The 25,890-nt window shown below is 41.8% G+C and overlaps 1 protein-coding gene and 1 non-coding gene across 2 annotated transcripts in view; both read left to right on the forward strand.

The window, feature by feature from the left end:
• LGR5 (leucine rich repeat containing G protein-coupled receptor 5) overlaps window positions 1-25,890 on the forward strand; it is a 129,808-nt gene that overhangs the window by 77,034 nt on the left and 26,884 nt on the right. Inside the window, exons 4-6 of the mRNA XM_086403700.1 lie at window positions 6,594-6,665; window positions 22,398-22,613; window positions 24,325-24,396. Coding sequence (XP_086259826.1) covers window positions 6,594-6,665; window positions 22,398-22,613; window positions 24,325-24,396 — 360 coding nt within the window. The remainder of the gene's footprint in view (window positions 1-6,593; window positions 6,666-22,397; window positions 22,614-24,324; window positions 24,397-25,890) is intronic.
• On the forward strand, window positions 5,992-6,098 carry LOC147371243 (U6 spliceosomal RNA). The gene has a single exon (XR_015165011.1). It is a non-coding gene; the product is annotated as a U6 spliceosomal RNA (small nuclear RNA).

The raw sequence follows: 25,890 nt of genomic DNA on the forward strand, positions 1-25,890 counted from the left end.
AATCACAAAACAAATTAAAGATATATAACCGTGAAGTTGTAAAACATCTTCTTAAAAACATCATTAAATTTGCAGAGAAATGTGAAACACAGGGTTCTCATTGAATTTCATTAACAAAGTTTGCTTTATAAGTATTTCACATTATGGCCTTTTAAAATGTTGGGAGCACAAGCATACAAAATGTATGCTTGATGACTATATAATGGTTTACTTCAGGGTGGCCTGTTGCATATTTAATCTTACTCTCCCACTATCCAGGAGGGTCTACCACCCAGCTTCGATGAAGGCAGTATCACGACTGTTTCTTTTTTCCTATTTGGCCTCAATTTCCTGTTGTCTGTGGTGGGATTTGGCCTCTAGGGCCTCTTGAAGTACTGAAAAGCAGATGCTCACTTCAGATGTGATGGAACTTTGAGATAGGGTGGGTGTTCTCTGTGGTATTTCAGTCCTATCTTGTAAAAGAGAGAGGATTATTTTGATATCACTCTTGTCAATAAGAAGCATTCATTTGTGAGAATCTCCATGCTCATTTGTGAGAGTGTAATATGTCTTGGCATGTTATCTTTATTTTAATAAAAGTTATTTCCTTCTTTCCCATAAAATATAAAGCAAGCATATTCTGTTGTGTCTTAACTGTAAATTTTAGTCTAGTATCCATTTAGACCTCTACTCTCATTTCCCTGTTTTTGGACAGAATAACTTCTGATCATGTATTTTTCTCATATCCAGCCATCTTCATTAAAAACAGAGGCAAGCATCTGACTCTTTCATAGAAAGACCTTCGAAGATAGTCACATCTGAGCATCACATATATAATGATACATATATTCCCTTATTATAAATTACTTTTATTTCTCCTTTATAATGCAGTTAAAGCAGTATATTATGTTGAGTCTTTTCCTTTAAAATGATGTGTGTAGATAGCTCTATTTTTATGAACTTTATCTTAACATAACAGATGAAGCATTACAAAATACTTGGTTTTAAAGGGAAAATTGGGTCCAATAAGGTTGCAAACCACAGTGCTAGAGGTAAAATGCTGAGCAAGGCAGGCCTGGTGCTACCATTAAGGAAACTGACTCAAATGTTTTATAAAGTCCAAAAGTCATTGGAAGAAAGAAATAATTGATTATACTGTAGCATGGTGAGGAAGGTAATATACAAGTAATATTCATCTCAGGCCCTGACCAATATAAGGAAGGTAAAAAGAAGGGCAGCTGGTAAAAGGAGGAGAAAGATAGTAGTAATTCAGTCCTAGAAGATGGGAAATGAAGACCCCAACAATCCTTCTTGGTGAGAGCTGTTTTATATCAGAAATCTTGTTATCGTGAGCCTTGGAAGATCATTAAAATTTGAGATGACTATTTGGGCTCCAAAATCACTGCAGATGGTGACTGCAGCCATGAAATTAAAAGATGATTACTCCTTGGAAGGAAAGTTATGACCAACCTAGACAGCATATTCAAAAGCAGAGACATTACTTTGCCAAAAAAGGTCCATCTAGTCAAGGCTATGGTTTTTCCTGTGGTCATGTATGGATGTGAGAGTTGGACTGTGAAGAAGGCTGAGTGCCGAAGAATTGATGCTTTTGAACCGTGGTGTTGGAGAAGACTCTTGAGAGTCCCTTGGACTGCAAGGAGATCCAACCAGTCCATTCTGAAGGAGATCAGCCCTGGGATTTCTTTGGAAGGAATGATGCTAAAACTGAAACTCCAATACTTTGGCCACCTCATGCGAAGAGTTGACTCATTAGAAAAGACTCTGTTGCTGGGAGGGATTGGGGGCAGGAGGAGAAGGGGACGACAGAGGATAAGATGGCTGGATGGCATCACTGACTCGATGGACATGAGTCTGAGTGAACTCCGGGTGTTGGTGATGGACAGGGAGGCCTGGCGTGCTGTGATTCATGGGGTCGCAAAGAGTTGGACACAACTGAGCGACTGAACTGAACTGAACTGTTTCCTGTAAATATAGGTCTTCATAAAAATTAATTATTGGTTTGGTATTGCAAAATTCCCAGTCACATGGAATTCTGAACCAGCTTCCCCTCAACAAAGGTTCATTCTCTTGTGTAAGCCATTCAGTCAAGCAATGGCTTGTCCTCCTTTGCCACCAGCACCAGAACCAAAGCCACATAGAGGGAATGGATAGAACTAGCCATAGGAGTGTCACAATTAGCCAGAGTTCTCTCATTCCAGAAAAAGAGCCTGGAAACTACTTGATGTCTAATCATGGGGCATGTAGGCAGAGAGAATACCTGAGGATCAAGCCAGTATTACAGAGTACCCCTTCAACATAATTTCATCTCTCCTACTTCACTGTACCTGTACTTGATCTTATTTAGTGCTATTCGCAAAAAAAAAATAAAAAAAGATAATTTATTGTTAAAGTAGTTTGGGGACGCTATAATGTAATTGTGAATATTTTAAAACTCCTAGGGGAAAGAAATTAAGAAAATATGAAGTCATCCTTTGTCTCTAGAGAAAGTGTTTCATTTTCTTTTCTTACCCATATGTGAATGATAAAAATGAAGTTGTAAGTACCTAAGCTCTTACTCAGTTCATGGTAAATTCTGCTTATATTGACTGCACTGAATAAAGGATTATTTATAAAAGAAATCAGCAGCTGTGTTGTGAATGCACTCTGTTTTAATTGCACTCCATAGTGCTATAAACCCTTTGTTTTGTCTCCCACTGGAATATCTTAAACAAAAACAGAATTTTCTAATTAGCTCGCTGGAGACTTGTAAGTCTATAATGAAGATAATTTATTTTTGTTTTGTCATTTGAAAGTAATTAAAAGTTATTTATTTAGGGAGAGATCAGAACTTAAGTGATTTTTTTTAATTGTATTTTTGGTGTTTTACTGATAGATATGGTAGAAAATTAAATTGCAGGGAGGTAGCTCAGGGTATGGAGAAGGAAATGGCAACCCACTCCAGTACTCTTGCCTGGAAAATCCCGTGGATGGAGGAGTCTGGTAGGCTGCAGTCCATGGGGTCGCTAAGAGTCAGACACGACTGAGCGACTTAGCAGCAGCAGCAGCAACTCAGGGTAGCTTTAAAAGTCATCATTAGTAAAGTTTAAGTTCCATTTTCTGAAGTCAAATATATAAAACTACCAAGAAAGTTTGCAACTATTCAGTGAAGAAAAGCTATTTAAATACTCCAATTTTCCAATATTTTAGAAAGACAATATTATAAAAGTTTCAGTATTTGGTTAGCAAAGCATAGGAGGACAATTCAATACATACTTTGAGCCAGTAACATTTTACCTACAAAGCTTAGACATCGTTTAATTCTATTATCTATATCTTATCATTTAAATTTAGCACACAATTAATGAGGCATTTAGAAAACATTTTTGTCAAGTTAACATTATATCATATATTAAAACTGCTTGGAAAGGTATAAAATAACGTAGAAATGTAAACTTATAATATTTAGGTAAATTATGCAAAGTACAGCATTTGAGCTACAATTTTCCCAATTCTCTAACCAGTAATAAAAGTGTGAGGTCTCTCTAAATCTTGACCTTGTTCTTAAAGAACTAATATATTTTGAGACTTTTGATTTATGAAATGTTAATTGAATGCAAGATTAAAATAATGAAATTACTTGTTTAAAACTACTGGATTACAAGTGACAGAATTATATTTCTTAGAAAACTGAATCTCAGTCCCAGTGAGAAAAGCATAAATTTTATGATCTCCAAATAGCTCAGATGGTAAAGAATCTGCCTGCAATGCAGGAGACCTGAGTTCAATCCCTGGGTTGGGAAGATCCCCTGGAGGAGGGCATGACAACCCACTCTGGTATTCTTGCCTGGAGAATTCCCATGGACAGAGGAGTCTGGCAGGCTACAGTCCATGGGGTCTCAAAGAGTCTGACAAGACTGAGTGACTAAGCACAGCAAATGTTTTTCACCTCTTATTCGATATGAGCTTACATTTGCATATATGAAAAATCAAGTGTTAGTTGCTCAGTTGTGTCTGACTCTGCGATCTCATGGACTGTAGCCCACCAAGTTCCTCTGTCCATGGAATTTTCCAGGTAAGGTTACTGGAGTGGGTTGCCATTCCCTTCTCCAGGGGGTCTTCCTGACCCAGGGAATGAACCCGGGTCTCCTGCATTGCAGGCAGATTCTTTATCATGCAAGCCACCAGGGAAGCCCTAGCATATATGAAAGTATAATAAATGCCTTCATATTTTAACCTTCAAACACCTTATCAATCAGATGATATCATTCTATTCCCATTGTACAGATTAAAAAATAAACAAACAAACAAACACCAAGAATCAAGAAGGTTAAATGGTTTGTTTGCCAAGACTCAGAACTAGACCTCATCTCCAAGCTCAAGACAGCCTCAAGTTCAGGTGAACATATTCTTAGAAATACTTAGCAGAGTATAGGGTGGTTCTTTGTGTGCAGTGCCTTGCCTCACAGCACCAATGTCATCTGGGAGTTTGTTGGAAATGAAAATTCCCTGGCCCCCACCCAAAGCTACTGAACTAGGAACTTTGAGGGTGGGGCCCAGCAAACTGTACTAACAAGTCTTCAATGAATTCTGATGACCCCTAAATTTGAGAACCACAGGCATAAAAGTTTTTTTATTGGTCGATTTTCTCATTAATTAAAACATTATATCCAGTACAGCCTCACTATATCGTTAGTTTGGAGAAGAGGTTTAACAAGTCACACAAAAAGGGCCAACCTTTATTGAATGTTTACCAGGCATCAGGTATTGTTCTATGTACTTTCAGTTATTAGATCATCATAATAAGCCCTGGGGGGTGGGTATTATTACTGATCACTGAGATGTGGAGAGATTGAATGATTTCCCTGAGGCCATGGGGCTACTGGCAGGGAAGAGGTAGTCAAATCCAAGAACCCAGGCTCTTAATCATACTGTATAAAAGGCATACAACCTGAAAATGTGTACATTTATTCCTCAAGAGAATGCTGCAAGAGGCAGTGGAAAGTATATCAGTCTTTGGAGTCAGAGTGCCTGCAAAATTAGTGTTATAAACATTTCTGAATCAGGTAACAGGGTATGACATCTAATGAAAATTTTTCCATACTGTTTCCCACTAGCAATGATATATTTCACTTCCTTGTTGCCAGGTGTTTCCATTCCATAGCCCCCATATTCTGAAAAGAACTATTGCAATAGTTCACAAAAGCGTTTATATCAAAATATGACATGTAAGAAGGAGGAATATCTTTAATAGTCTCCTACTGTTATCCTTCCCTGGTAGCTCAGCTGGTAAAGAATCCGCCTGCAGTGCAGGAGAACCAGTTTGATTCCTGGATTGGGACGTTCCCCTGGAGAAGGGATAGGCTACCCACTCCAGTATTCTCAGCCTTCCCTGGTGACTCAGATGGTAAAGAATCTGCCAGCAATGAGGGAGACCTAAGTTCAGTCCCTGGGTTGGGAAGATCCCCTGGAGGAGGGCATGGCAACCCACTCCAGTACTCCTGCCTGGAGAATCCCCATGGACAGAGGAGCCTGGCAGGCTTCAGACCATGAGGCCACAAACAGTCAGACATGACTGAGCAGCACAGCACACTGTTATCCTTACTTCTATCTTGTCTAATCCATTTGTCACCATGGTGATCCATTAGAAACATGAATAAGATCACATCATTTCCACTCACGTAAACCCTTCAAGGAGAGTTTCTCACCACCTTAAAATAAGCCCTGCGACTCCTTCCCGAGACGGCCTTAGCTTGGCCTCTGTCTCTCGTGCTCACTTATCCCTCCTTGTCACACTGGTCCTTGCTCCTCCTTTAACAAGTCAAGCAAGCTCCAGCCTCAGGGCCTTTGCACTTGCTCTTCTCGCTTCCTCAGTAACTTCCCAGATGTTCAAATGTTTTGCTCCCTGACACCATTCTGGTATCTCCTGAAAAATCACCTCCTCAGAGAGATCTTCTCTTGCCACCTTTCAAATTAAACCCCCACCTGCTTATTACCATCTATGCCAAATCCATGGTGCTCACTTTGGCAGCACATATACTAAAATTGGCCCAATACAGAGAAGATTAGCATGGCCGGTGCACAAGGATGATACCCTAATCCATGTTTTCTTCTCTGTGTGTGGTACCTGTCACTTGCCTCAAGTTGTATACTCGTTTGTTAATTTTTAATTATCTGTCTCTCCACATAGGACTTTAAGCTCCCCACAGGCCAAGGTTTTGTCTGATGCTTTGCTGTTTTCCCTGACACCTAGAACAGTACCTGACATTGTTATGCCAGATATTGTTAATTATTGCTGCTGCTGCTGCTAAGTCACGTCAGTCGTATCCGACTCTTTGCAATCCCATAGACGGCAGCCCACAGGCTCCCCCGTCCCTGGGATTCTCAAGGCAAGAACACTGGAGTGGGTTGCCATTTCCTTCTCCAATGCATGAAAGTGAAAAGGGAAAGTGAAGTCGCTTAGTCGTGTCCAACTCCTAGTCCCATGGACTGCAGCCTACCAGGCTCCTCCGCCCATGGGATTTTCCAGGCAAGAGTGCTGGAGTGGGGTGCCATTGCCTTCTCCTAATTATTGCTAACTGTCATTAATGTTTTTCTCCATTTGTTTTGATGTGCAGTATGCTGCAGAACAATCACCTAAGACAGGTGCCCACAGAGGCGCTACAGAACCTGCGAAGCCTTCAGTCCCTGTAAGTATAGTTGAAATTCCAGCATGTTCTCTGGGTCAGTTTGGGAAGGAGCACTGAAATGTCCAATTGACCATTTTAGTAAATTCCTTGGCTAGGGGCTGTGCTTAAATAAGCTGCAAGTGAGGGTTTCCATTAGAGCAACAACGAAATTGTTCTTTGCACCCTCATTAAACAATATATATGGAAAACACCCATGTTGGAGTTTGGGGTTTCAGGGCAGAGACTTAATCAGAAGACCTGAAATGAAAAGCCTCTTGGATATGTTGGTATCAGGGCTTCCCAGGTGGCTCAGTGGTAAAGAATCCGCCTGCCAGTGCAGGAGACACAAGAGACGCAGGTTTGATCCCTGGGTCAGGAAGATCTCCTGCAGGAAGAAATGTCAACCCACTCCAGTATTCTTGCCTGGAAAACCCCATGGACAGAGGAGCCTGGCAGGCTCAGTCCGTAGGATGGCAGAGTCAGACACGACTGAGTGACTGAACACACACATATATGTTGGTATCACCCCTCTATACAATATTTTAGTTTCTGAATTCAAATCAGGAATGATACTTTCTCCTTTTATTTAGAAAAATGAGAGTCAAAATCTAGACCTCTTGGCATCATCAGTTTATTCTGTGTTTAGATTATCAGAGCTGCCCTGTAATGCAATTTTGCTGAGTCAAATAAATGCTTAATTTTTTTAAAGTTTATTTTTAATTGATTGATTGCTTTACAACATTGGTTTGATTTCTGTCACACATCTAACCACAGGTGTACTTTTGTCCCCTCACTCTTGAATCTCCATCCTTAATTTTTCAAGTTCTATAGGTGCATCAGGGGACCTCAATTCATGAAGCTATGATCTAATGGTATGTCTTAAGGTCATACCGGGCAGGTCTACAAACCAGCGCGTACTCACCACCCCACACAGGGAGACAGACTAATTCAGAGAGTCCCACAGAAAACCACACACACCCCAGATTCACACACCACACACAGGCACTCTAACCCCCACCGCAGTGGTGCTGGCGGTCCTTACTGGGAATCCACAAGTTTTCCATCAGGAGTTTCCACCCTCCTCTGATTTAAAGCCTCTGAATGAATGAAAATTGGTTTTTCCTCACAGATATAACTTTCTTACCAGCTAGATGCTTTGGAGCTTGAGTTATAAGCAGTTGATTACAGTGACTGTTGGACAACACTGTCCCAGGAGGACTTGACCAGTCAATCTCCATCTCATCAGAATGTATGTGTTTACAACATATTGCCTGATTTCCAATATCCACATGTGTAATATATGCTTTCATCTTGCTTACACTGAAGGTCCTCATCTGTCAAACAGAATACTGATTTCTGGTCTAGAAGGATGAGGGAAATAAATATATTTAAAAAAGACAAATAAATATTGCAGACTTGAGTTGAACATCGTGGTAAAGAATCCATTGGTTAAAAATTACACATAGTTTGTTTAATGCCTTTTACCAAGGTGACTCAAGAGAAGAAGGAACATGAGATGACACTCTGTTCCTTTGATCTCTTTTTTTTAATGAAAGTAAATCTGCGCAGGAGACCATTTTAAGCTTTTGATTCCAGTCGAACAAAGTGACTTCCTAGGTTTTCACCAGCCTAGAGATAAACAAGCCCACAAGAGCCCCTTTGTGGCTGGGGATGGGTCGACTGCGTTTTCAGGAGCTCTGTAGTGGCATCACGGCATCACCCCTCTTTTGTTGCACAAGCCTCTTCCTGAAGGAAAGAAGCAGCCAGAGCAGCAGAGCACTGGAGCTGGGTTGTCTGTGTCAGGGCACAGGGTCTAGTGGTGAATTGAAAAGCGAGATCATAGCAGAGGCCAACAGGAACTTTAAACAGCTGTGAGGCAGGCGGAAGATGGAAGGATAAGGGTTTGTAACCAAAAGCCACCATCAGCTGAAAGAAGACCACAAACAGAACACACACCGAAGTGAACTCTTTGAGAAAGTGAGAACCATGAATCTTTTGTTCACTCGAACTGCGCGGTGCCTCTCTGATCAAGGTGTTCAGATTTGGTTTCTTACCATCTAGCCGTTTACTGGTCACAGGCGTCTCTTGCACTTGGTGTCCGGTTCACAAAAACAATGGCGTTTGAAACCTTGTAAGTGTGTGTTCCCTGTGAGAAAGCCGAGGGTTAACTTTCTAGTGGGATGCTCCACATCCAAACTGAGGCATGGAAATGGATGGTGGGTCCCCTGTGCGCCTGGATTGTATTGCTGGTTATGTGCTGTTTGTCCCGGGTCCCTTTGCCCAGCACACAACAGACCATGGAGGTATTGGGTGTTGGCAGTGTGTGTCGCTATGACACTTGTCTCACAGTTTTTGTAATACTTTGATACAAGCATTAAGATTGGACAGAAGAGCATTATAAACTTTAACCACCAGCCACACAGACACAATACTGAACCAACCAAAGGCATCCTTTACCCAGTTTGGAGATTTGGGCTACTGTGAGCTGTTTTAAAGTTTTACTCTTATCCCAGATGCAAGATGTTCTTCTGTTGTTGTTGTTTTTTAAGTTTATTTATTTTTTAATTGAAGGATAATTGCTTTACAGAATTTTGTTGGATTTTAATAATATTTCTCCTGCTTCTTACAAGCAGGAGAAAATAAAAACGGTTTGCATCAAATGGTCATTACAAACATGCATTCCTTATCCATTGGCCATTCATCTCCCATGCATACTTCAGCCTCCGTGCTACATTCACAGCAATACAAGCAACAAAGGAGGTGACACCTGTCTCATCCATGACACCTGGAAGGCTTCTGTTCAGCTACCTGTCTAGCTTTTCTTGGACTGCCGTCAACCCTTAGACCTGCACTTACACGTTTTAAAAACTATTTATTTATTTGGCTCCGTGAGATCTTCGTTGTGGCCGTCGAACTCTTTGTTGCAGCATGTGGGCTCTAGTGCCCTGACCAGAGATTGAACCCAGCGCCTCTGCACTGGAGCATGGAGTCGTAGCCACTGGGGAAGTCCTACTCACCCTTTCTCTAATAGTTCCTTTTTTCTCTCTCTTGAATTCACTCTCTTTTTCTCCACTTTATTATTTTCCTTGTTATTCATTCACTCTCGAAGAAGCACTCTGCACTTCTCAGGGGCTGGGAATGCATCACCCCTGTGCGTTCCTGGCTTTGAAACTTCTGAAGTGAATTGTTGAATTATCTGGAGAGTCTGAGAGCCTAGGCCTCATCCCAGACCAATTAAAATGAGAACCTCTGTAGGAGACCCAAACATCAGTGATTTCTAAGCAGTTTAATGATATAGTTAAGTGGTTCTTAAGTGAGTATTGGGAAAAATGAGTGTCCTGAGATGATTTGCAAATATCCTCCTGAACTCTTTTCAAACCTGAAATAATAACAAAGCCCATATTTTGCATTCCAGTAAAGAACCCACCTGCCAATTCAGGGAGACATAAGAAACATGGGTTCGGTCCCTGGATCGGGAAGATCCCATGGAGAAGGGTATGGCAACCCACTCCAGTACTCTTGCCTGGAGAATCTCATGGACAGAGGAGTCTGGAGAGCTGCAGTCCATAGGTTTGCACAGAATCGGACGTGACTGAAGCGACTTAGCACTCGCACACACACAGTTACACGCATACCACACAGGAACTAACATGGGGCTTTCCCGGTGGTGCTAGTGTAAAGAACCCGCTGGCCAGTGCAGGAGACATAAGAGACTTCAGTCTTCAGGTCACGAAGATTCTCCTGGAGGAGGGCATGGCAACCCACTCCAGTACTCTTGCCTGGAGAACCCCATGGACAGAGGAGCCTGGAGGGCTACAGTCCATTGGGTCACAAGGAGTCAGACACTACTGAAGCGACTTAGCGTGCATGCCCGCATGAACTAATGTGAAATGAAAGTCAAGAGCCTTTTATTCACAAAGTTGACTTGTTTGTGCTTATTTGAGATAGCTCATATCTCCCTATTTAGTCCTACTGACAGTCTGGGGTAGGTGAAGTGAGGAGGCCACATGCGTATTATCCTGCTATCAAATGTGCCCATAGAACAGCAGCATCAGCACCTCCCATGTAGACTTGGCTTCACGAAACAAACTTAAGAAACTTGATATACGTGGAAACTGGTAACCTACTGCAAGGAAGAAACAAATTGTACTCATGTTTCAAGGGATGTGATTTTCACTGGTTGCATGTAAACAACAAATAGTTTGCCTCGTTCACAATGAGAACACATAGGTACATTTGTGTTCTTTGAGCTCTCCTGATGCTTACAAACTGTTCAACTAAAGAGTAAGAGGGCAAGTCCGTGTACCCGAGCCCAGCAGCCCGGAGCCTGCCTCTGTAAAATATGTACCTTGTACACTAGGTTTCTGACATGGCAGTGACTGCCCAGACACCAGTTGGACTTTTTTGTAGTGTAATCAAATATAACTTAATTTCCTTTCTGTTTTTTGGAAAGGAATAGGAAATGTAATCAGAATTCACAGTGAACTGGATTTCACCAAGAAACGTTTGGCATTATAGTTACTGGAGGACTAGGATCAGATTACAGTGATTTGATGGAATCTCAAAACTTAACCCTCCCACATCCTCACATATATTGTTAAGAAATTGATCATTGAAAAAAAATAAAATCATTGCTTCATTGGCTGACAGTCATTAATGATATTCAAGCATCTTCCTGTCATTAGTGGAAGTTCAGGGTGATCAAAGAAAATGACATATTCATGTCTGTCCAGCTAATATTAAATAGTATTAAGTACTATACTATTTAATATATGTTGATTTTCATGCCAACTCTGCAATAGTGAAACTAATTGTGGAAAATGCACAATTGTAAAAATCATGAGCTGGTAAATAGAAAATGAAAGGAGAATTAAACATGTCTTTAGTATTGTCTCTACTCTCCAATTAGCTGATAATCATCTTTAGAGTACAGACATTATTTTAAGACCTGAGAAGAGCATCTAACTCTTGCTGGAATATGAGCTGCCTGAGCATCTCACTGTGACAGTGCCTTAAGGGCTATAGACACCCTCCTCCTTGAACCCTGTGAAATGTCACTAACTTCCCCTTGACTCTTCAGAGTAGGGTTTTGCTACTAATAATCCAAAAAGAGTCAGCAGGAAGAGGAGGAGGTGAGGAAGAAGAGGCAGGGCTCACAGTGCTGAGCAGAAAGGAAGGCAAGCCTAGAAGCAGCAGCAGATCCCCCCTGTCAACAGCCAGGAGCCTCTTGGGTTTCAGCCTGAGGATAAAGGAAGTAACAGAAGACAGCGGGGTATAAAAAGATGAAAAGAAAGCAAAGGGAGGTAACCAAGGGGATAAGATTAAAAGATCAAAAGGGTTAAAAAAAAAAAAAAGCAACGGTTTTAGTATTAGTGACATTATTCCTTCCACTAAAATAGTGTCCAGAAAGAGAAATTTTAAGCTTACATAATTAAAATCCACCATGATCTTGGTTTCGTTTTTCACAACAAGGCCAATACATTAGGTCTATCTTGGGATGGAGGAGCACTGGGAAGTTCTAGAGACTAAGACTTTTGTCTGTTGAGCTATCTGGAGTTCATTTCACACACCACATGCAAACCAGCACCAGTGAACTGTTCTGAGGAGAAAGGGTTTTGCCTTGTCCCCCTCCTCCCATTTAAACATCGGGAGAGGGGACTGCCCTGGTGGTGCAGTAATTAAGACCGCACGCTTTCAAGGCAAGGGTGCAGGTTCAAGCCCTGGTTGGGGGAACTAGGATCCCACATGCCACGAGGTCAAGAAAAACAAACATTAGGAGAAAATTATTTTCAAAGGCAAAGCCCTTTTTTCCACAGAAAGAGAGAGCTCAAATTGGAGCCTCAGAATCAAATGAAAACCAAAATCAAAATGTGAGCACTTTAAGCAAGACCCGAGGTGTGAAATACTATAACTGCTATTACAGGTTATCTACCAGTTCTATAAGGCACAGATTTGACAATCATATCAGATAGGTAAATAACTAAAAGAGAACACAGATGTTATGAAATGAGAAGTAAAATCAGCTCTTTCATCTCGTGGTGTCACATAAAGTGTAGCTTTGAAAAGTACGTTGGACTTGTGAGAAGCTAAAAGGATGCCGACTCTGGGAAGGCACACTGTGAATGGGGCGGAGCGTCCCCTTTTCTGGAATAATGGGGGCTGGAAAATGTGAAAAGGCACACAAAGAAGCAGTAAAGTTTAGGAACAAGACAAGGATAGAATCAGAAATACTCAAAAGCCGTTCATATCTATTCAAATTCTTACCTGCATCATCTCACTTCACCCTAAAATCAACCTCATGAGACGGGATCTGAGGTCACCCCTTCCTTAGTGATGAGGGAGGAGAAAGCTCAGAGGTGTTACTGAGCCTCCTGAAGGTCATTTGTCCTTTAACGGAGTCAGGCCAGAGGGGAGTCTGGGGTAAGACCTCTGGCCTTTCTACCTCGAAAGTCTTCCTATTTTATCACTGTTCTGTCCTGCCTTCCTAAGAGAATCCACTGCAGAGAATGAGCACACGACAAAATGTGCTAACAGGAGGGAAAGGAGCCTGATGGGAACACATAGTCGCTCTAGGCATGTTGTCGTGGAGGTTCAGGAAAGAAATCCATAAATTGATGACGGGAAGAGAACAACATTGATTCATGTGAGGGCCAGTCAGAGCTTTTTCAGCATTTTCCTGAGCATTTGGTTGTCCGTTCCCTCATTTCCTGGGAGGTGGAGCTTGTCTCCACTTTCCTGATGAAGGAAACCATAGGTGAGAAAGGGAAACTTGTCCTTACTGCAAAGGGAAACGTTGATACTAAAGACAATACTAAAGACAAAGGCAAGAGGGAAGAACTTTCCAGCAAAGGGAACAACGTGTGCAAAACTTTGCAGTGAGGGTGTGGGGAGAGGGGAACTGGTCCATTGAGAATCAGAGACAAGATTAGCATGGCTGAAGCTGAAAGAGCAAGACAGAAGTGCAGCAAGAGCCTGGTGAGGCAGGAGGGGTCCAGACCCCTTGAAAGCACACTGGGACATGCCGTGGATTTTAGACTTTATTATAAAAGCAGTGAGAATCCACTGGAAGATTTTGAGCCAGAAAGGGCATGATTGGATCTGTGTTAATGAAATAGTCTAAGAGAGAAAGGGGAAGTTTGTCAGGATGTGGGCAGTAAAGATGGAGAAAGGGAAATGGATTTGAGAAAATTTTAGGTAACATTACCAGTATTTGGTAATGAATTGACTATGAGGAATGAAGAAGAAAAATGTGTAGGAGATGTTCCCTAACTTTCTGATTTCTATAATCACGTGCTTAATGAAGCTTATCACTGAGATAAGAAATCCTAGTAGAGGACTATATTTGAGGAGATGAGTTTGGTCTTGAACATTTTTAAGACCAGATGTCTTATCTGAAGAGGAACAACTCAGTAGAGATGTCACATAGGCAGTTTGAAATCCAGATCTGGATCTCAAAGAAAAGTGAAATTTAAGTTAGGTCCTTCTACCATGCATTTCCTGTTACCTAATACTTTATTGTAGTGATTTGATTGACTACTCTTTAGAAAATATGCTCCATAAAGATTGCAACATGTCTGCCTGGTTTATTGCTTGATCTCCAGCACCACATACTGTACCTACAAAGGAAGTACCCACGAAATATTTGTTGAACTGAACCAACACCTCAAACTCTAAGTGATGTTCTAAACAGCTGCTCAGGCTCAGCTGATTCCCCCACTTTTACTGTGGCCTGCACTCACTGGTCTCCCTGGCTCTCAACTTGTATCTCTGTACTCTGGTTTTCCTACTGCCCTCCTGAGCTGTACATCCCACTGTTTCCTTGAAGGGTTTAGAAGTTGATCTACAAGCTTTAGCTCTACAAGCTTTAGCTTTCCCATTGTTTTAACCCCACTGCAAGAACTTCCCACTTCAAGAGAAGGGTTCAGAGAAGAGTAATAAAATTAAGTCTCGGGTTGGGGAGATTTGGATAGGCAGGAGTAAGAAGTTGTTCCTGAAGACAAGGCTCAGAAGCACGGTGCAGGGCTTCCCTGGTGGCTCAGTGGTGAAGAATCCACCTGCCAACGCACCAGGAGGATCCCACCTACCACAGAGCAACTAAGCCTGTGCTCCACAACTGCTGAGCCTGTGCTCTTGAGCCCAGAACTGCAACCATTGAGTTCACGTGCTGAAACGACCGAAGCCCACATTCCCTGGAGCCCGTGCTCCACAACAGGAGAAGGCATCTCTCTCCTCAACCAGAGAGAAGCCTGCACAGCAATGAAGAGCCAGCACAGCCAAAAATAAATAAGGACGGAGCTGAGGAAGGGACTTGAATGGGACACAGAAATAAGAGAAAAGTTTGGCTAGATAAGGTCATACACTCTGAATGTCAGAACAAGAAATTGGGATTTGAAAGGGATGGCAATGTGGAAGAGCTGTGGGTTCCTAAAGGGCATGACATAGAGCCCCGTTTTAGGGAGACTCATCTGGCAGCAGCCTTCAGGATTAATCAAAGAGATAAGAGATCAAAGGCAAAAGGACCAGCTAGAGGCTGTTGCATAATGCAGGTGTGAAGAGATAAGACACTTTACTAGGCAGTGGAAGTGGACAATCTTGGAGATGAAGATAAATGGAGAAACCTTGGAGAATGATTGTCTGGAAAGCAATGGGAGATGACCCCCAGATTCCAGACTCTGTTGATAGCTGGGAGACTAATGGTGCCCCTGACAAAAAGGAGGTCTTTGTTTTCTATGGAGAAAAATGAAATGAAAGAAAATACTCATGGCGCTTTTGTTCTGGGTCATCTTCCTGTTAAAAAATTCACAGCAGTGGTAACCTCTGAGAAACTGAGCAGCTTCATGTAAATTGACTTTAAAATATGTTTCTCATTGGAATCTTGTACTTCCCGATGATACCAGAGAGACAGAAGTTTGATTCTGTTAGACATTTCATCCGGTGTGAGATCACTTGTCTCATTCACTTCAGAGACAAGTCAGCTGACTAGTCTCTAAATTATTATACCTCCATAAACCTGTACACCTTCTCTCTCCCCAAGTTGCAGAGATGGAAAAAACCTTTTTACCTTTTCAGACGTAAGTCTAAAGCAAACATTTTTCTTCCTGGTTTACATTAAGTTTATCAGTAAATAAGATGGAAAATAGAAAGATAGAAGCAGAAATTCCCATGTAAGCAATCGTGGTGTTCATATGAATTCATATGCTTATATCTTCCTAGGTTATAGATGGTAAATTTCACTAGAAAGTTGAATTCTACATTGTCTCACTTCATAAATATTAAAAAAAAATAACAAAAAGTGACTCATTTGATTATGAAGAATTCATATAAATCAATACAATCTATAAGAGTTCATGTGGATAAAATTCCATCTTGATAGTATTATTATCAAAATGATCTGGCAAATTCAATTCCAATGACTGACTGGTTCCAATGCAATAAAATTTCTAAGCAGTAAAATTTCACCATAACAAAACTTGAGGGATTTAGTCAAATTGTATCCTATACAAGCTTAGAACTACATGCTTTTCATTTAGTAGCAAAAATAAGATAATCATTGAAACTGCTCTCATTTCTTAAAATGTTATAAATGAACTAAATCACGGTGCTAGTTTGACTCCCAGGAATTGTTCAAAGTGGTCTCCTCACAAAATGTACAAGAGAGTTGATCATTTATTTAAAAGAAGAGAAATGCTCATCCAACTATAAAACAGCTATGTCAAATGCTGTGCTTCGTAGGTCCGTTTATTGAAGAGTCTCCATAAGCTGTATTAAACCTGCAGCCGCAACATTCTTCACACTTTGCCCTTTTTCCCCTCGAGTCATCCATGTTAATCATTGACAATACTACAGTCATCTCAGATGAGAATTAGCCAAGATCAATGGCTTATCTTTTGACTAACGCTTTCTTCCTTGTAGTTAATGGCTTATCAAAGATATTCTCAAACATATAAATTTGTGTTATACACCGGACAAGGTAGCATATACAAGATACATGTAAAGGTCTATTTCCTAGAGAAACAGTAGCTGGAGTGACCTCATCAATTCACTAATCCCTACCATAATGCCATCTATAAAGCAAAAATTCCTTTCAAGAGTGTGGAATGGATTAACATAATGTTCCTTTTAAAAGAGAAAAATTGCAAAATTAAGCTTTTTTGCATGGAAACAATAGGGAAGAACTTCAGAGAGAAGGTAAGAAAATAACTTTTTTTTTGCTTTTTCCTGACATTAAAAATTGATTTTTTTTTTTTTTTGCCCATTACCTTTCAGTTCATCCTCACATAGGATACATTGATATTACAGAACTGTATTCACAGTGAAATGCAGATCTGTTTTATCTTTCATTTATATAATACTGGCTAACGTTCACCCCTGCACAGTTCCAGCTGCCCAGAACACTGAGCCACCATAGCTTCCTTGTCTTCCTTTCTGGTCACATCTACCAAGTCGCCCTGTTTGGTCAGGTTACTTATTTAATTAATGTCCTTCATCCCAGGCCTTGCTCCACCTCCCCACACTTCTTTCTAGCACACATCCTTTCTCACCCCATGACTACAACCACCTTTGTCACTTCCTGTCCCCCATCTCCTCCTGCACTCAGCTACCAGCGTGACCTTCCCACAGCACACCCATTATTAGTGTATCTAGTCTTCTGCAGGCAGCACGATTCCCAGAGGAATATTTTTACACAGATCTTAAAGAATGCTTGAGGGGGGTGCGGGTGCAAGACATTTCTCCCAGGGAAGTAACCCAGAAACTTCCTGGGACTGAAGTTATCCCGCCTCCAAATGCTTATCTTGGATATTCAAAGTTATTGAAGCCATCAGGCTGAAGTGGATGGTCCTGAGCAGGTGCCAGTGATGAGAAGACATGACCCAGGGCCCTGAGAAACAGCCCCCTAGGCCCAGCAGTTAGTCCAATAAAACCCCTGTAGGCATCTGTGGAGCCCCCGCCCTCCAGTCCTCCCCCAGAGAAGAAGTTGTTTCAACATACACCCAAAGTCAGAACAGATCCGTTCCTCATCGGTTGTGGTCCTCTAAGTGACGTTGCAAAAGCTCATACTTAATAAAAATTGTGTTCTGGCATCAGATGATGTCTTCTTTTTCCCCAGCCACTTTAGGCCTTGAGGTCTCTTTGGACCTTTGCTGAGTAACACAAAAGATTTGTGCATCTCCTTTTCTCTGTGAGGGAAGCCTTCCTATAACACCAATCAAAACATGCACTTTAAGGATGTACAGAGTGCAAAATCAGTCATCCCGTCGGTTCACATGACAAAAAAAAAAAAAAAAAAAGGCAATCTACTATAGAGATATTTGATGTTACAAATGATTAAGGCCTTCAGAAAAAAAAATAAAAGAAACTTTGGGAAAGCGGGAAATGATGCCATTTCCTAAATGCAAAACTTTTTCTCACATAAAAAGCCTATCATCTGTAAAGTGATTTACCACTTACAAAATCCTTCCACATACATTTTTCTCACTTAATTCCCATAATAATTTTGTGACCTGTTGTGATACTGCTTTACAGATATGGAAATTGACCCTCAGAGAAATTAATCAGGATGCTCCCTGATCTCAGAATTAATAAGTGACAATCTTGAGTTAAATCTGTGTCTTATTTCTAATTCAGTGCACTTTCCAGTTTCCCATACATTCCTTATGTAGGTAGTTCCATGCGACTTTAAGAAGTAGAGTGAAATGTTATTTTATCTATCATTTTCTGTAAGTTATAAGGAACAAATGGTGCATACAATGCGTGTCATTTCCCATATAGTCATTACTTTTCTTTTTTGTTTATTTATTTTTTAATTGAAGGATAATTGCTTTACAGAATTTTGCCCTTTTCTGTCAAACCTCAACATGACTCAGCCATAGGTATACATATTCCCCTCCCTTTTGAACCTCCCCCCCATCTCACGCCCCAACCCACCCCTCTAGGTTGATACAGAGCCCCTGTTTGAGTTTCCTGAGCCATATAGCAAATTCCCAATGGCTATCTATTTTACACATGGTGATGTAAGTTTCCATGTTACTCTCTCCATACATCTCATACTGCATTTCAAGATCATAATTAAGAGGTTTGTTTGTCAGAAAGAATGTGGGGCCATGTTAAAGTGTTTTATTTTGCTACACCTAACTGCTTGCAGGCTTTATGCTGCTTCTGCCACATTATCAAAGGATATTTCAATGCCAAGACCGTTGCTAGAAACTTTCTCTGACAATGTGCCATCTACCATATGTCATCACTTCTCCTTTGCCTTCAGAGTGAAGACGTACTATTCAGTAATGTAACAGGAACAAAACTATTTGCCCGTTGTGATACTGACACACACACACACACACACACGTAATGAGAATACTGGAGGCGGGAAAGGAAGGGTGACTTCTATTAGGTCTGTTTGCAGACACCACTTCATTGTTTCTGTTACAAGGGATGAAAGAGTAGTCTGCATGTCTCAGAACTGAAATTTACTGACAGGTGGCACTCATGTGACCAGTGTTTGACTAAGGGAAAATGTGAGTTTCTTCTTTTTTTCTGACTGGTTTCTATGTCAAAGCACAAAAACACCAACTGTTAACCCACTTCAAGCAATAATAATGTAAAATCATTAAGGGGCTTTATAGTTTACAAAGTCTTATTGTATTATTTTCTTTAATCATAAAGCCATCCATTAGATAGAGCAGTTACCCCCAATTTATAGATGTGAAAGCTGAGGTCTGTTGACTTGGCCATGATCGTATAGCTGTTATTTGACTTGGACTCAAAATTTCTCATCCCAAGTCTCTTCACTTTTTCACAGATTCTGAGATGACTGAACACACACACACACACACATCCTTGTGACTTGCAAGAAATAGGAATGATGACAAAGAAAGCCTGAAAAAGTGGAGTTATATACATAGTCATTTTTGCTGCTCCTGACATTTCTACATGTGTTCTCATGTAGAAATGAAACACCACTACCGCGTGGTGGTGTTTTCCTTAAAGTCTAGCACTTCAATATTGCATTTTTCAAGCATGTGAATGAACAATGTCCAGCTGCCCCTAAAGACCAGGTTGACATAATATGAGCTCTTTGTTTACTCGCTTAATAGGCACAACTTGTGCCCTGCCAGCTGCTTTGTCCACACTCTTAACCTTGTTCTGTAAGACCCACCTGTACAAGTGGCTGAATAATGAATTCCACACTTAGATTTGTCTTGAGATCTTCTGTTAAGATTAAATCGGACACTATCTCTGAGCATGAATAATATACCACTCTCTGAAATAGATTTGGACCACTGCAGCCAGATGGACATGGACTTCAAAACACTACAGTGAGAAGGAGTATATTTATGGGGAGCTTCTTAGATGAAGAAACTGCTGAGACAGAGAAACATTTAGTGCCACACTCAGGATGCCAAGTAACAGGTCTGGGTGTGTTAGAATTTGGAATGTGAACAATTGCCCGGTCCTACTCATTTCATTTCAGATAGTACATTGCTCTGAGATTATGGTGTGAAAACCAGATTACATCCTTTTTAGTGGCGGGAGAAATGATTCGTAAAAGACATCTATCCAGAGAAATGGGCTTCTTAACTTTGGGAACTGATGCCAGAATCACTTGAGATCCTGCAGAAACTTTGGTAGTAATTTAAATATCGAAAAAGACAAGCCCGTGACTCAATGCAGAGAGAGCCTTTTCTGTACATGCTCCCCCTTTGCACTAAACTTGAAGGTCAGTCCTTTTCAGGACTTAGAAGCCACTTGTAGTTTCACTGCATAAGCCACTGGCAATCATCAGACAATATGTCAACAAAAACTCGGAAACTCATAGTATTTAAATAACGTCTTCATGCTTTAATCAGTGCAGTCATTAAGGAGAGTTTACATATGTGCTTTACTCCTAGTCAAACAAAAACAAGCACCTCCTCATGCCCTGATGAAAGTGAACCTTATTTAAACATGGGCGGAGCATGTTGTTGCTGGATTGAGGGAAAGGGACCATGTTGGGTTTGCCTGAACGTTTCCTGTTCTGTTTGTAGACAGAACCTTGAGATATCTGGAAGTGCAAGTCTGCTGCCTACAGTGATAGCTATTCTTCTGGAAATTTGATTGTGAATGGACTGTGGCATCGGACTTGTTTGTTCCAAGTGACCTTATCTCAGCATCAAAACTTGACCTAGAGGGGTGGGGGGCGGGGAGGGAGGCTCAGGAAGGAGGTACTATAGGTATAATTATGGCTGATTTGCATTGCTGTATGGCAGAAACCAACACAACACTGGAAAGCAATTTTCCTCCAATTAAAAAATTAAATTAAATTTAAAAGCTTGGCTCGGGGCCTGGAGGGCATGCCTTCTCCCTTCAGTCGGGAGAAGCAGGGGCCAGAGCAGGAGTGGAATGACATGTGTGACGGAAAGTGGGGAAGCCACTTTTCGTGGAGAGGCGCTCCCTACCACAGAGAATGCTGCTTCTAAGCTGTTTAAATTTGGTCTGCAGGGGATTATTTCGTGATCCTCGAGTGCTTCCTGCATCTGTTTAGTCTTAAATGCTTCCTAAAACATTTTTCAAAATCCACTCGTGATGTTCTAATCCTTCCTAATACATGCATTGCTTAAAATGCAACTCTTCTTTTTTTAAATCCTAGCTTTGAAAATGCAAATAAATGTGTGAGTCTTAAGAACAGATTGAAAAAAAAAAAAAAGGGGGCTGGTGGATGCATAACTGAATGTCGAGGGTCCTATGTTTCATGCACCTTACAGAAAACTTCAATCTGTGTCTGTCTGGTCACTTCAATAAGAAAAGTTAAGGCATTGCTGTTACAGCCACTTCTAGGCTGGATCAGGGTAAAATAAATGTATTGCACTCCCTCTACTGGCTCTGAAGCTGCAGCAGCTTATTAACTAGACCTATTTTTAGACGTATTTCCCCATTTAAAAAAAAAAGTGATGTGTAGAAAAAGCAAGCAAAAACTGGGAACGCTATTAATTTTACTATTCATTTAAAATGTCAAGGAAAGCAAACATCTGCTCAATGCCATTGGTTAGGATGAACAAGAAAGCCGGCTTGTTTTAGGCTTTGCAGCAGAGTACTAAGGGGCGAGGGGCGCCTCCCCCTCCCTGAAGCATATCTCTAACAGCCTTGTAAAAGTTACTCATGCATGCGTGCTAAGTCACTTGAGTCGTATGCGACTCTGCGACCCCATGGACTGCATCCCGCCAGATTCCTCTGTTAGTGGGATTCTCCAGGCAAGAATACTGCAGTGGGTTGCCATGCCCTCCTCCAGGGAATCTCCCTGACCTAGCCTTGTAAAAATTACTCAGTCCTTTTCAAATGCTGAAATAATCTTTTCCCACAGCTCAATGAACCAAAATAAGTATGTTTTGTGTGTTCAAAACAGTCCGGGAAGGCAACAACATTTGTCTGACTTGGTTGATGTGGGAAGGAGCAGAGGGGCTGTCTTTCTCCTGGTGTCAGAAAGGAAAGCTAAAGGATCATCAGCTGAAACACTACAGCCCAGAGGAGGCCACCTCCTTGCTGGAAAGCATGGTCCTCCCAAGCCTGGAAAAGACTCACAGCCATGTGGGATCTCACAGCAGCAGTCCTGCTCACACCCGGAGAGGAGGCTACCAGGAGGCAGACGCCCCAGGTGTCGGCTCCTGCGGCCCCAGCCCCACCTCACTCTGGTTGATCAGTGTGTCGAGATTCTCCTGCAGAGCCTGTCTTCTGCCTGCGCTCTGCTCTCTGCTTTCCACTCTTTCTCGATTTCTTCCCCAGGCGTCTGGATGCCAACCGCATCAGCTCCGTGCCCCCCAGCTGCTTCAGCGGCCTGCATTCCCTGAGGCACCTGTGGCTGGATGACAACGCGCTGACGGAGATCCCGGTCCAGGCTTTCAGAAGCTTATCAGCGCTGCAGGCCATGACCTTGGCCCTGAACAAAATACACCACATACCAGACTATGCCTTTGGAAACCTCTCCAGCTTGGTGGTTCTGTAAGTTTTATTGATTTTTTCCCCCCTAACAGTTTCTAAATTCACTAAGACCTTGTAATTCTCTGTGGGACCTTGACCTTAGAATGATAGCCCTTCAGACTTTGAAGAGGGACATTTTAAGGGAGGGAAACCCCCCAAAATGACTCTAAATATTTAATTGTGTAAAAGAATTAAACAACATTTATCGAGCACCTGGTAACTGCTAAGCACTGCTAGGCATTCAGAAATAACAAAATATGACCTCTCTCTCAGGGAAACCATTGTATATTACACGGGTAATCACCACACTGTATAGTTAGTCCCATGACCAAAGTTAATAAAAATCCCTTATTTCTGATACTAATTTGTAATGCAGGTCAAATTGAAATACGCCCTTCTTATTATTTAATAAGTACCTCTTGAACCCCTTCCAAGGTAACAGAAGCAAGGGACAAACCCTTAACAACAAGTTATGCATTTGTAAGGCTTTTTCCCTTTGAGATCTAGATTTCATTATTTTAAGTAAACTAAAATGATCTCAAGTAATAGTTGGAAAAATAAACGGTTCAAGAGGGCAGCAGTATGCCCCACGTGTATAATACAGTAGTCAGTGCTGCAGAGGGCAACAGGAGCTGCTTGAAAGGCTCGAAGGTGAGCTTGCTTCGAGGAAAGCGGCTGCTGCACTGTTTCTGCCTTTGCTGCATTCCTGCCCCCAGCCCACCGCGGGCCTCAGTCATTCCACTTTTCTTGATGATGGGCCTGTCTCTTGCCCTGTGGTGTGTACTCCTTTGAGGGCTGGCCAGCATCTCATCCATCTTTTGAGGTTCCCGTCATGTGTTGCCTGTAAAAGATCCTCAATAAGTGCCACATAGATCTCACATGATACCAGCATACATTTATTAGAAAGCAACCTTTGAAAGGATCGGACATGTGGGGTGACATTAACAAATTTCTATCCTGAAGTTCATATACAAAGATGATGCTTTTGGTGCTTTAATGTTTCCCTCCACTAGAGGGAATGAATTTACAGAAATTTAGCTCTTCTCTCCCCCCCGACCTCCTTAAGCCCATTTCCCAAAAATCCCTCTGGGACTTGGTCCAGTTTTCAGTTATGCACACAGCTGTTCTCACTGGCCCTGATGTAACCGACTTATCATTGAGCCAAAGATGATAATCAAACACATTTATACTATGACAAGATAACTAATCTCCTTGGGCAGTCAAAAAATCTGATCCCCATTCTCTGTGGCTGAAATTGTTGTTTCCTATTAACCTGTGGCCCCACCCTGGCAAAGCAACCACGATAAGCAATCAGCTTTGGTAGAAAATTTGCTGCATACACCTCGGACCACCTCCTCTCCACCCTCCATTTGTCGATGTTGGTCAGAATCTCTATTTAACATTCTGTATCCCAAAGCCACACTGAGCAACCTGAATTTACTTTTTCCAGCCTTGTTGCTAATCCCACAATTATTATTCACTCCATGATATCTCAAGCCCAAAAGGTAAAACTGTGACTGTTAAATTCTGTGGTATAGGGTCATCTCTGGTAAGAGGGAACGGGGCGTAAAACCTTCAAAGCAAGCAAACAGAAATGTTAAACAAAGCATTTCTTACATATAATTAGTACATTCTTTAGAGTAAGTGTTTTTGGATTTCAGCAATCAAAACGTTTTGCCTCACTTTCCCTGTGCAATGTGCCTTCCTGACTGTCTGTAATGTTCTCCTGCAGACATCTCCATAACAATAGAATCCACTCCCTGGGAAAGAAATGCTTTGATGGGCTCCACAGCCTAGAGACTTTGTGAGTTGACCTTTTATTTGTTGCCCTTTTCTCAGTGTTTTCATGACTATTTGGAAGGAATCAAAATAGCCTTAAAGTCAAAATTGCTATTTGGTTTGGTTAATTGCCTGAGCTTTAAACAGATATTTACAGTGGCTTTATCTTACGCCCCTATACACACTCTACAGAGCCAAACCATAAAACTGAGATTTTATTTTAATCTAACAAGGGTGATAAATTAGTTGGAATAGTTAGAAGCTAAATGAGATGTCCTCTACTGAGCAGGGACTGTTTGCTCAGGAATGTGTACTCTCTGTCAGAGATCAGTTGAGTATTGTCACTCAGGCTCACCATTCATGAGTTAGGCCCTCCCCACTGAATGAGAGGATGCAAACGAGCAAGTGCCAGACTGTCCAATCAGAGAGGAACAGGCATCTCATCAGCAAACAGTGGAGGTTCCTGCAGGAGCAACTCGAAAGTCTAAAACGTAATAACAGCTACCCTTTATTGAGTGTGTCTCTAACCAAATATTGTACTGAGCATTCAGCACACATGGTTTCAAATCAGTCCTACAACCATCCTATGAGAACAGGTACTATGACCCCTTTTTAGGCTCCAAGATTTCCCTAAGGGTCCAGTGGTTAAGACTCCACACTTCCATTGTGGGGGGCTCAGGTTCAATCCCTGGTCAGGGAAGTTCTTCATTCTGAGTGGTACAGCCAAAAAAGAGAGCAAGAAAGAGAGAGAGAGAGAGAGAAAGATAACCATTTTTAGGGTCCAGTACAGTTATTTATCAACATGACGTAGTCAGTTAGCAGCAAAACTGAGGCTTGCTTCCTTCTCTAATTTGACTCCAAAATCCATGTTTGGGGCTTCTCAGGTGACTCAGTGATAAAGAAACTGCCTGCCAATGCAAGAGACGAGAGTTCGATCCCTGGGTCAGGAAGATCCCCTGGAGAAGGAAATGGCAACCCCCTCCAGTATTCTTGCCTGGAAAATCCTATGGGCAGAGGAGACTGGTGGGCTACAGTCTGTAGGGTCACAAAGAGTCAGACATGATTGAAGCGACTTAGCGTGCACACAAAATAAGCCGCACAGAATCACTGAATCTACAACACCAGCTCTGACCTGGACAGCAGAAGGCTGTGACCAAAGAACGCCTCTCCTGCGGCCTTGGAGCCCGCTGTTCATTTGCATATGGAACTTAGCGATGTGTACCTGGTCAGCACAGCGTCTAACCGGACCTGCGTTCACTCATTTCCTGAGGGACCTAACAGCTGTCCTTCCAGGTTACTAAGTCACTGCGTTTCCTCTGAGAAGGGAGGAACCATCCTCATGTGGAGATGCCAAAGGTCACTGTGTCTAGGCAGGACTTTGAAGTCAGCTTAATGGCACAGGCAAGCTGTTCCCATCAGCTGCTTGGAAAAATTAGAAATTCTCCTTTAATTACACAAGGGTTGGACTGGGGATCTTAGCAATGGAAAGCACCTTCCAGTCCTTTTCAACTCAATAGGA

The sequence above is a fragment of the Bos grunniens genome, chromosome 5 (genome assembly GCF_055505025.1).
Source record: "Bos grunniens cultivar Pamir isolate PY7600 chromosome 5, Bosgru_T2T1.0, whole genome shotgun sequence".
NCBI classification, from domain to species: Eukaryota; Metazoa; Chordata; class Mammalia; order Artiodactyla; family Bovidae; genus Bos; species Bos grunniens.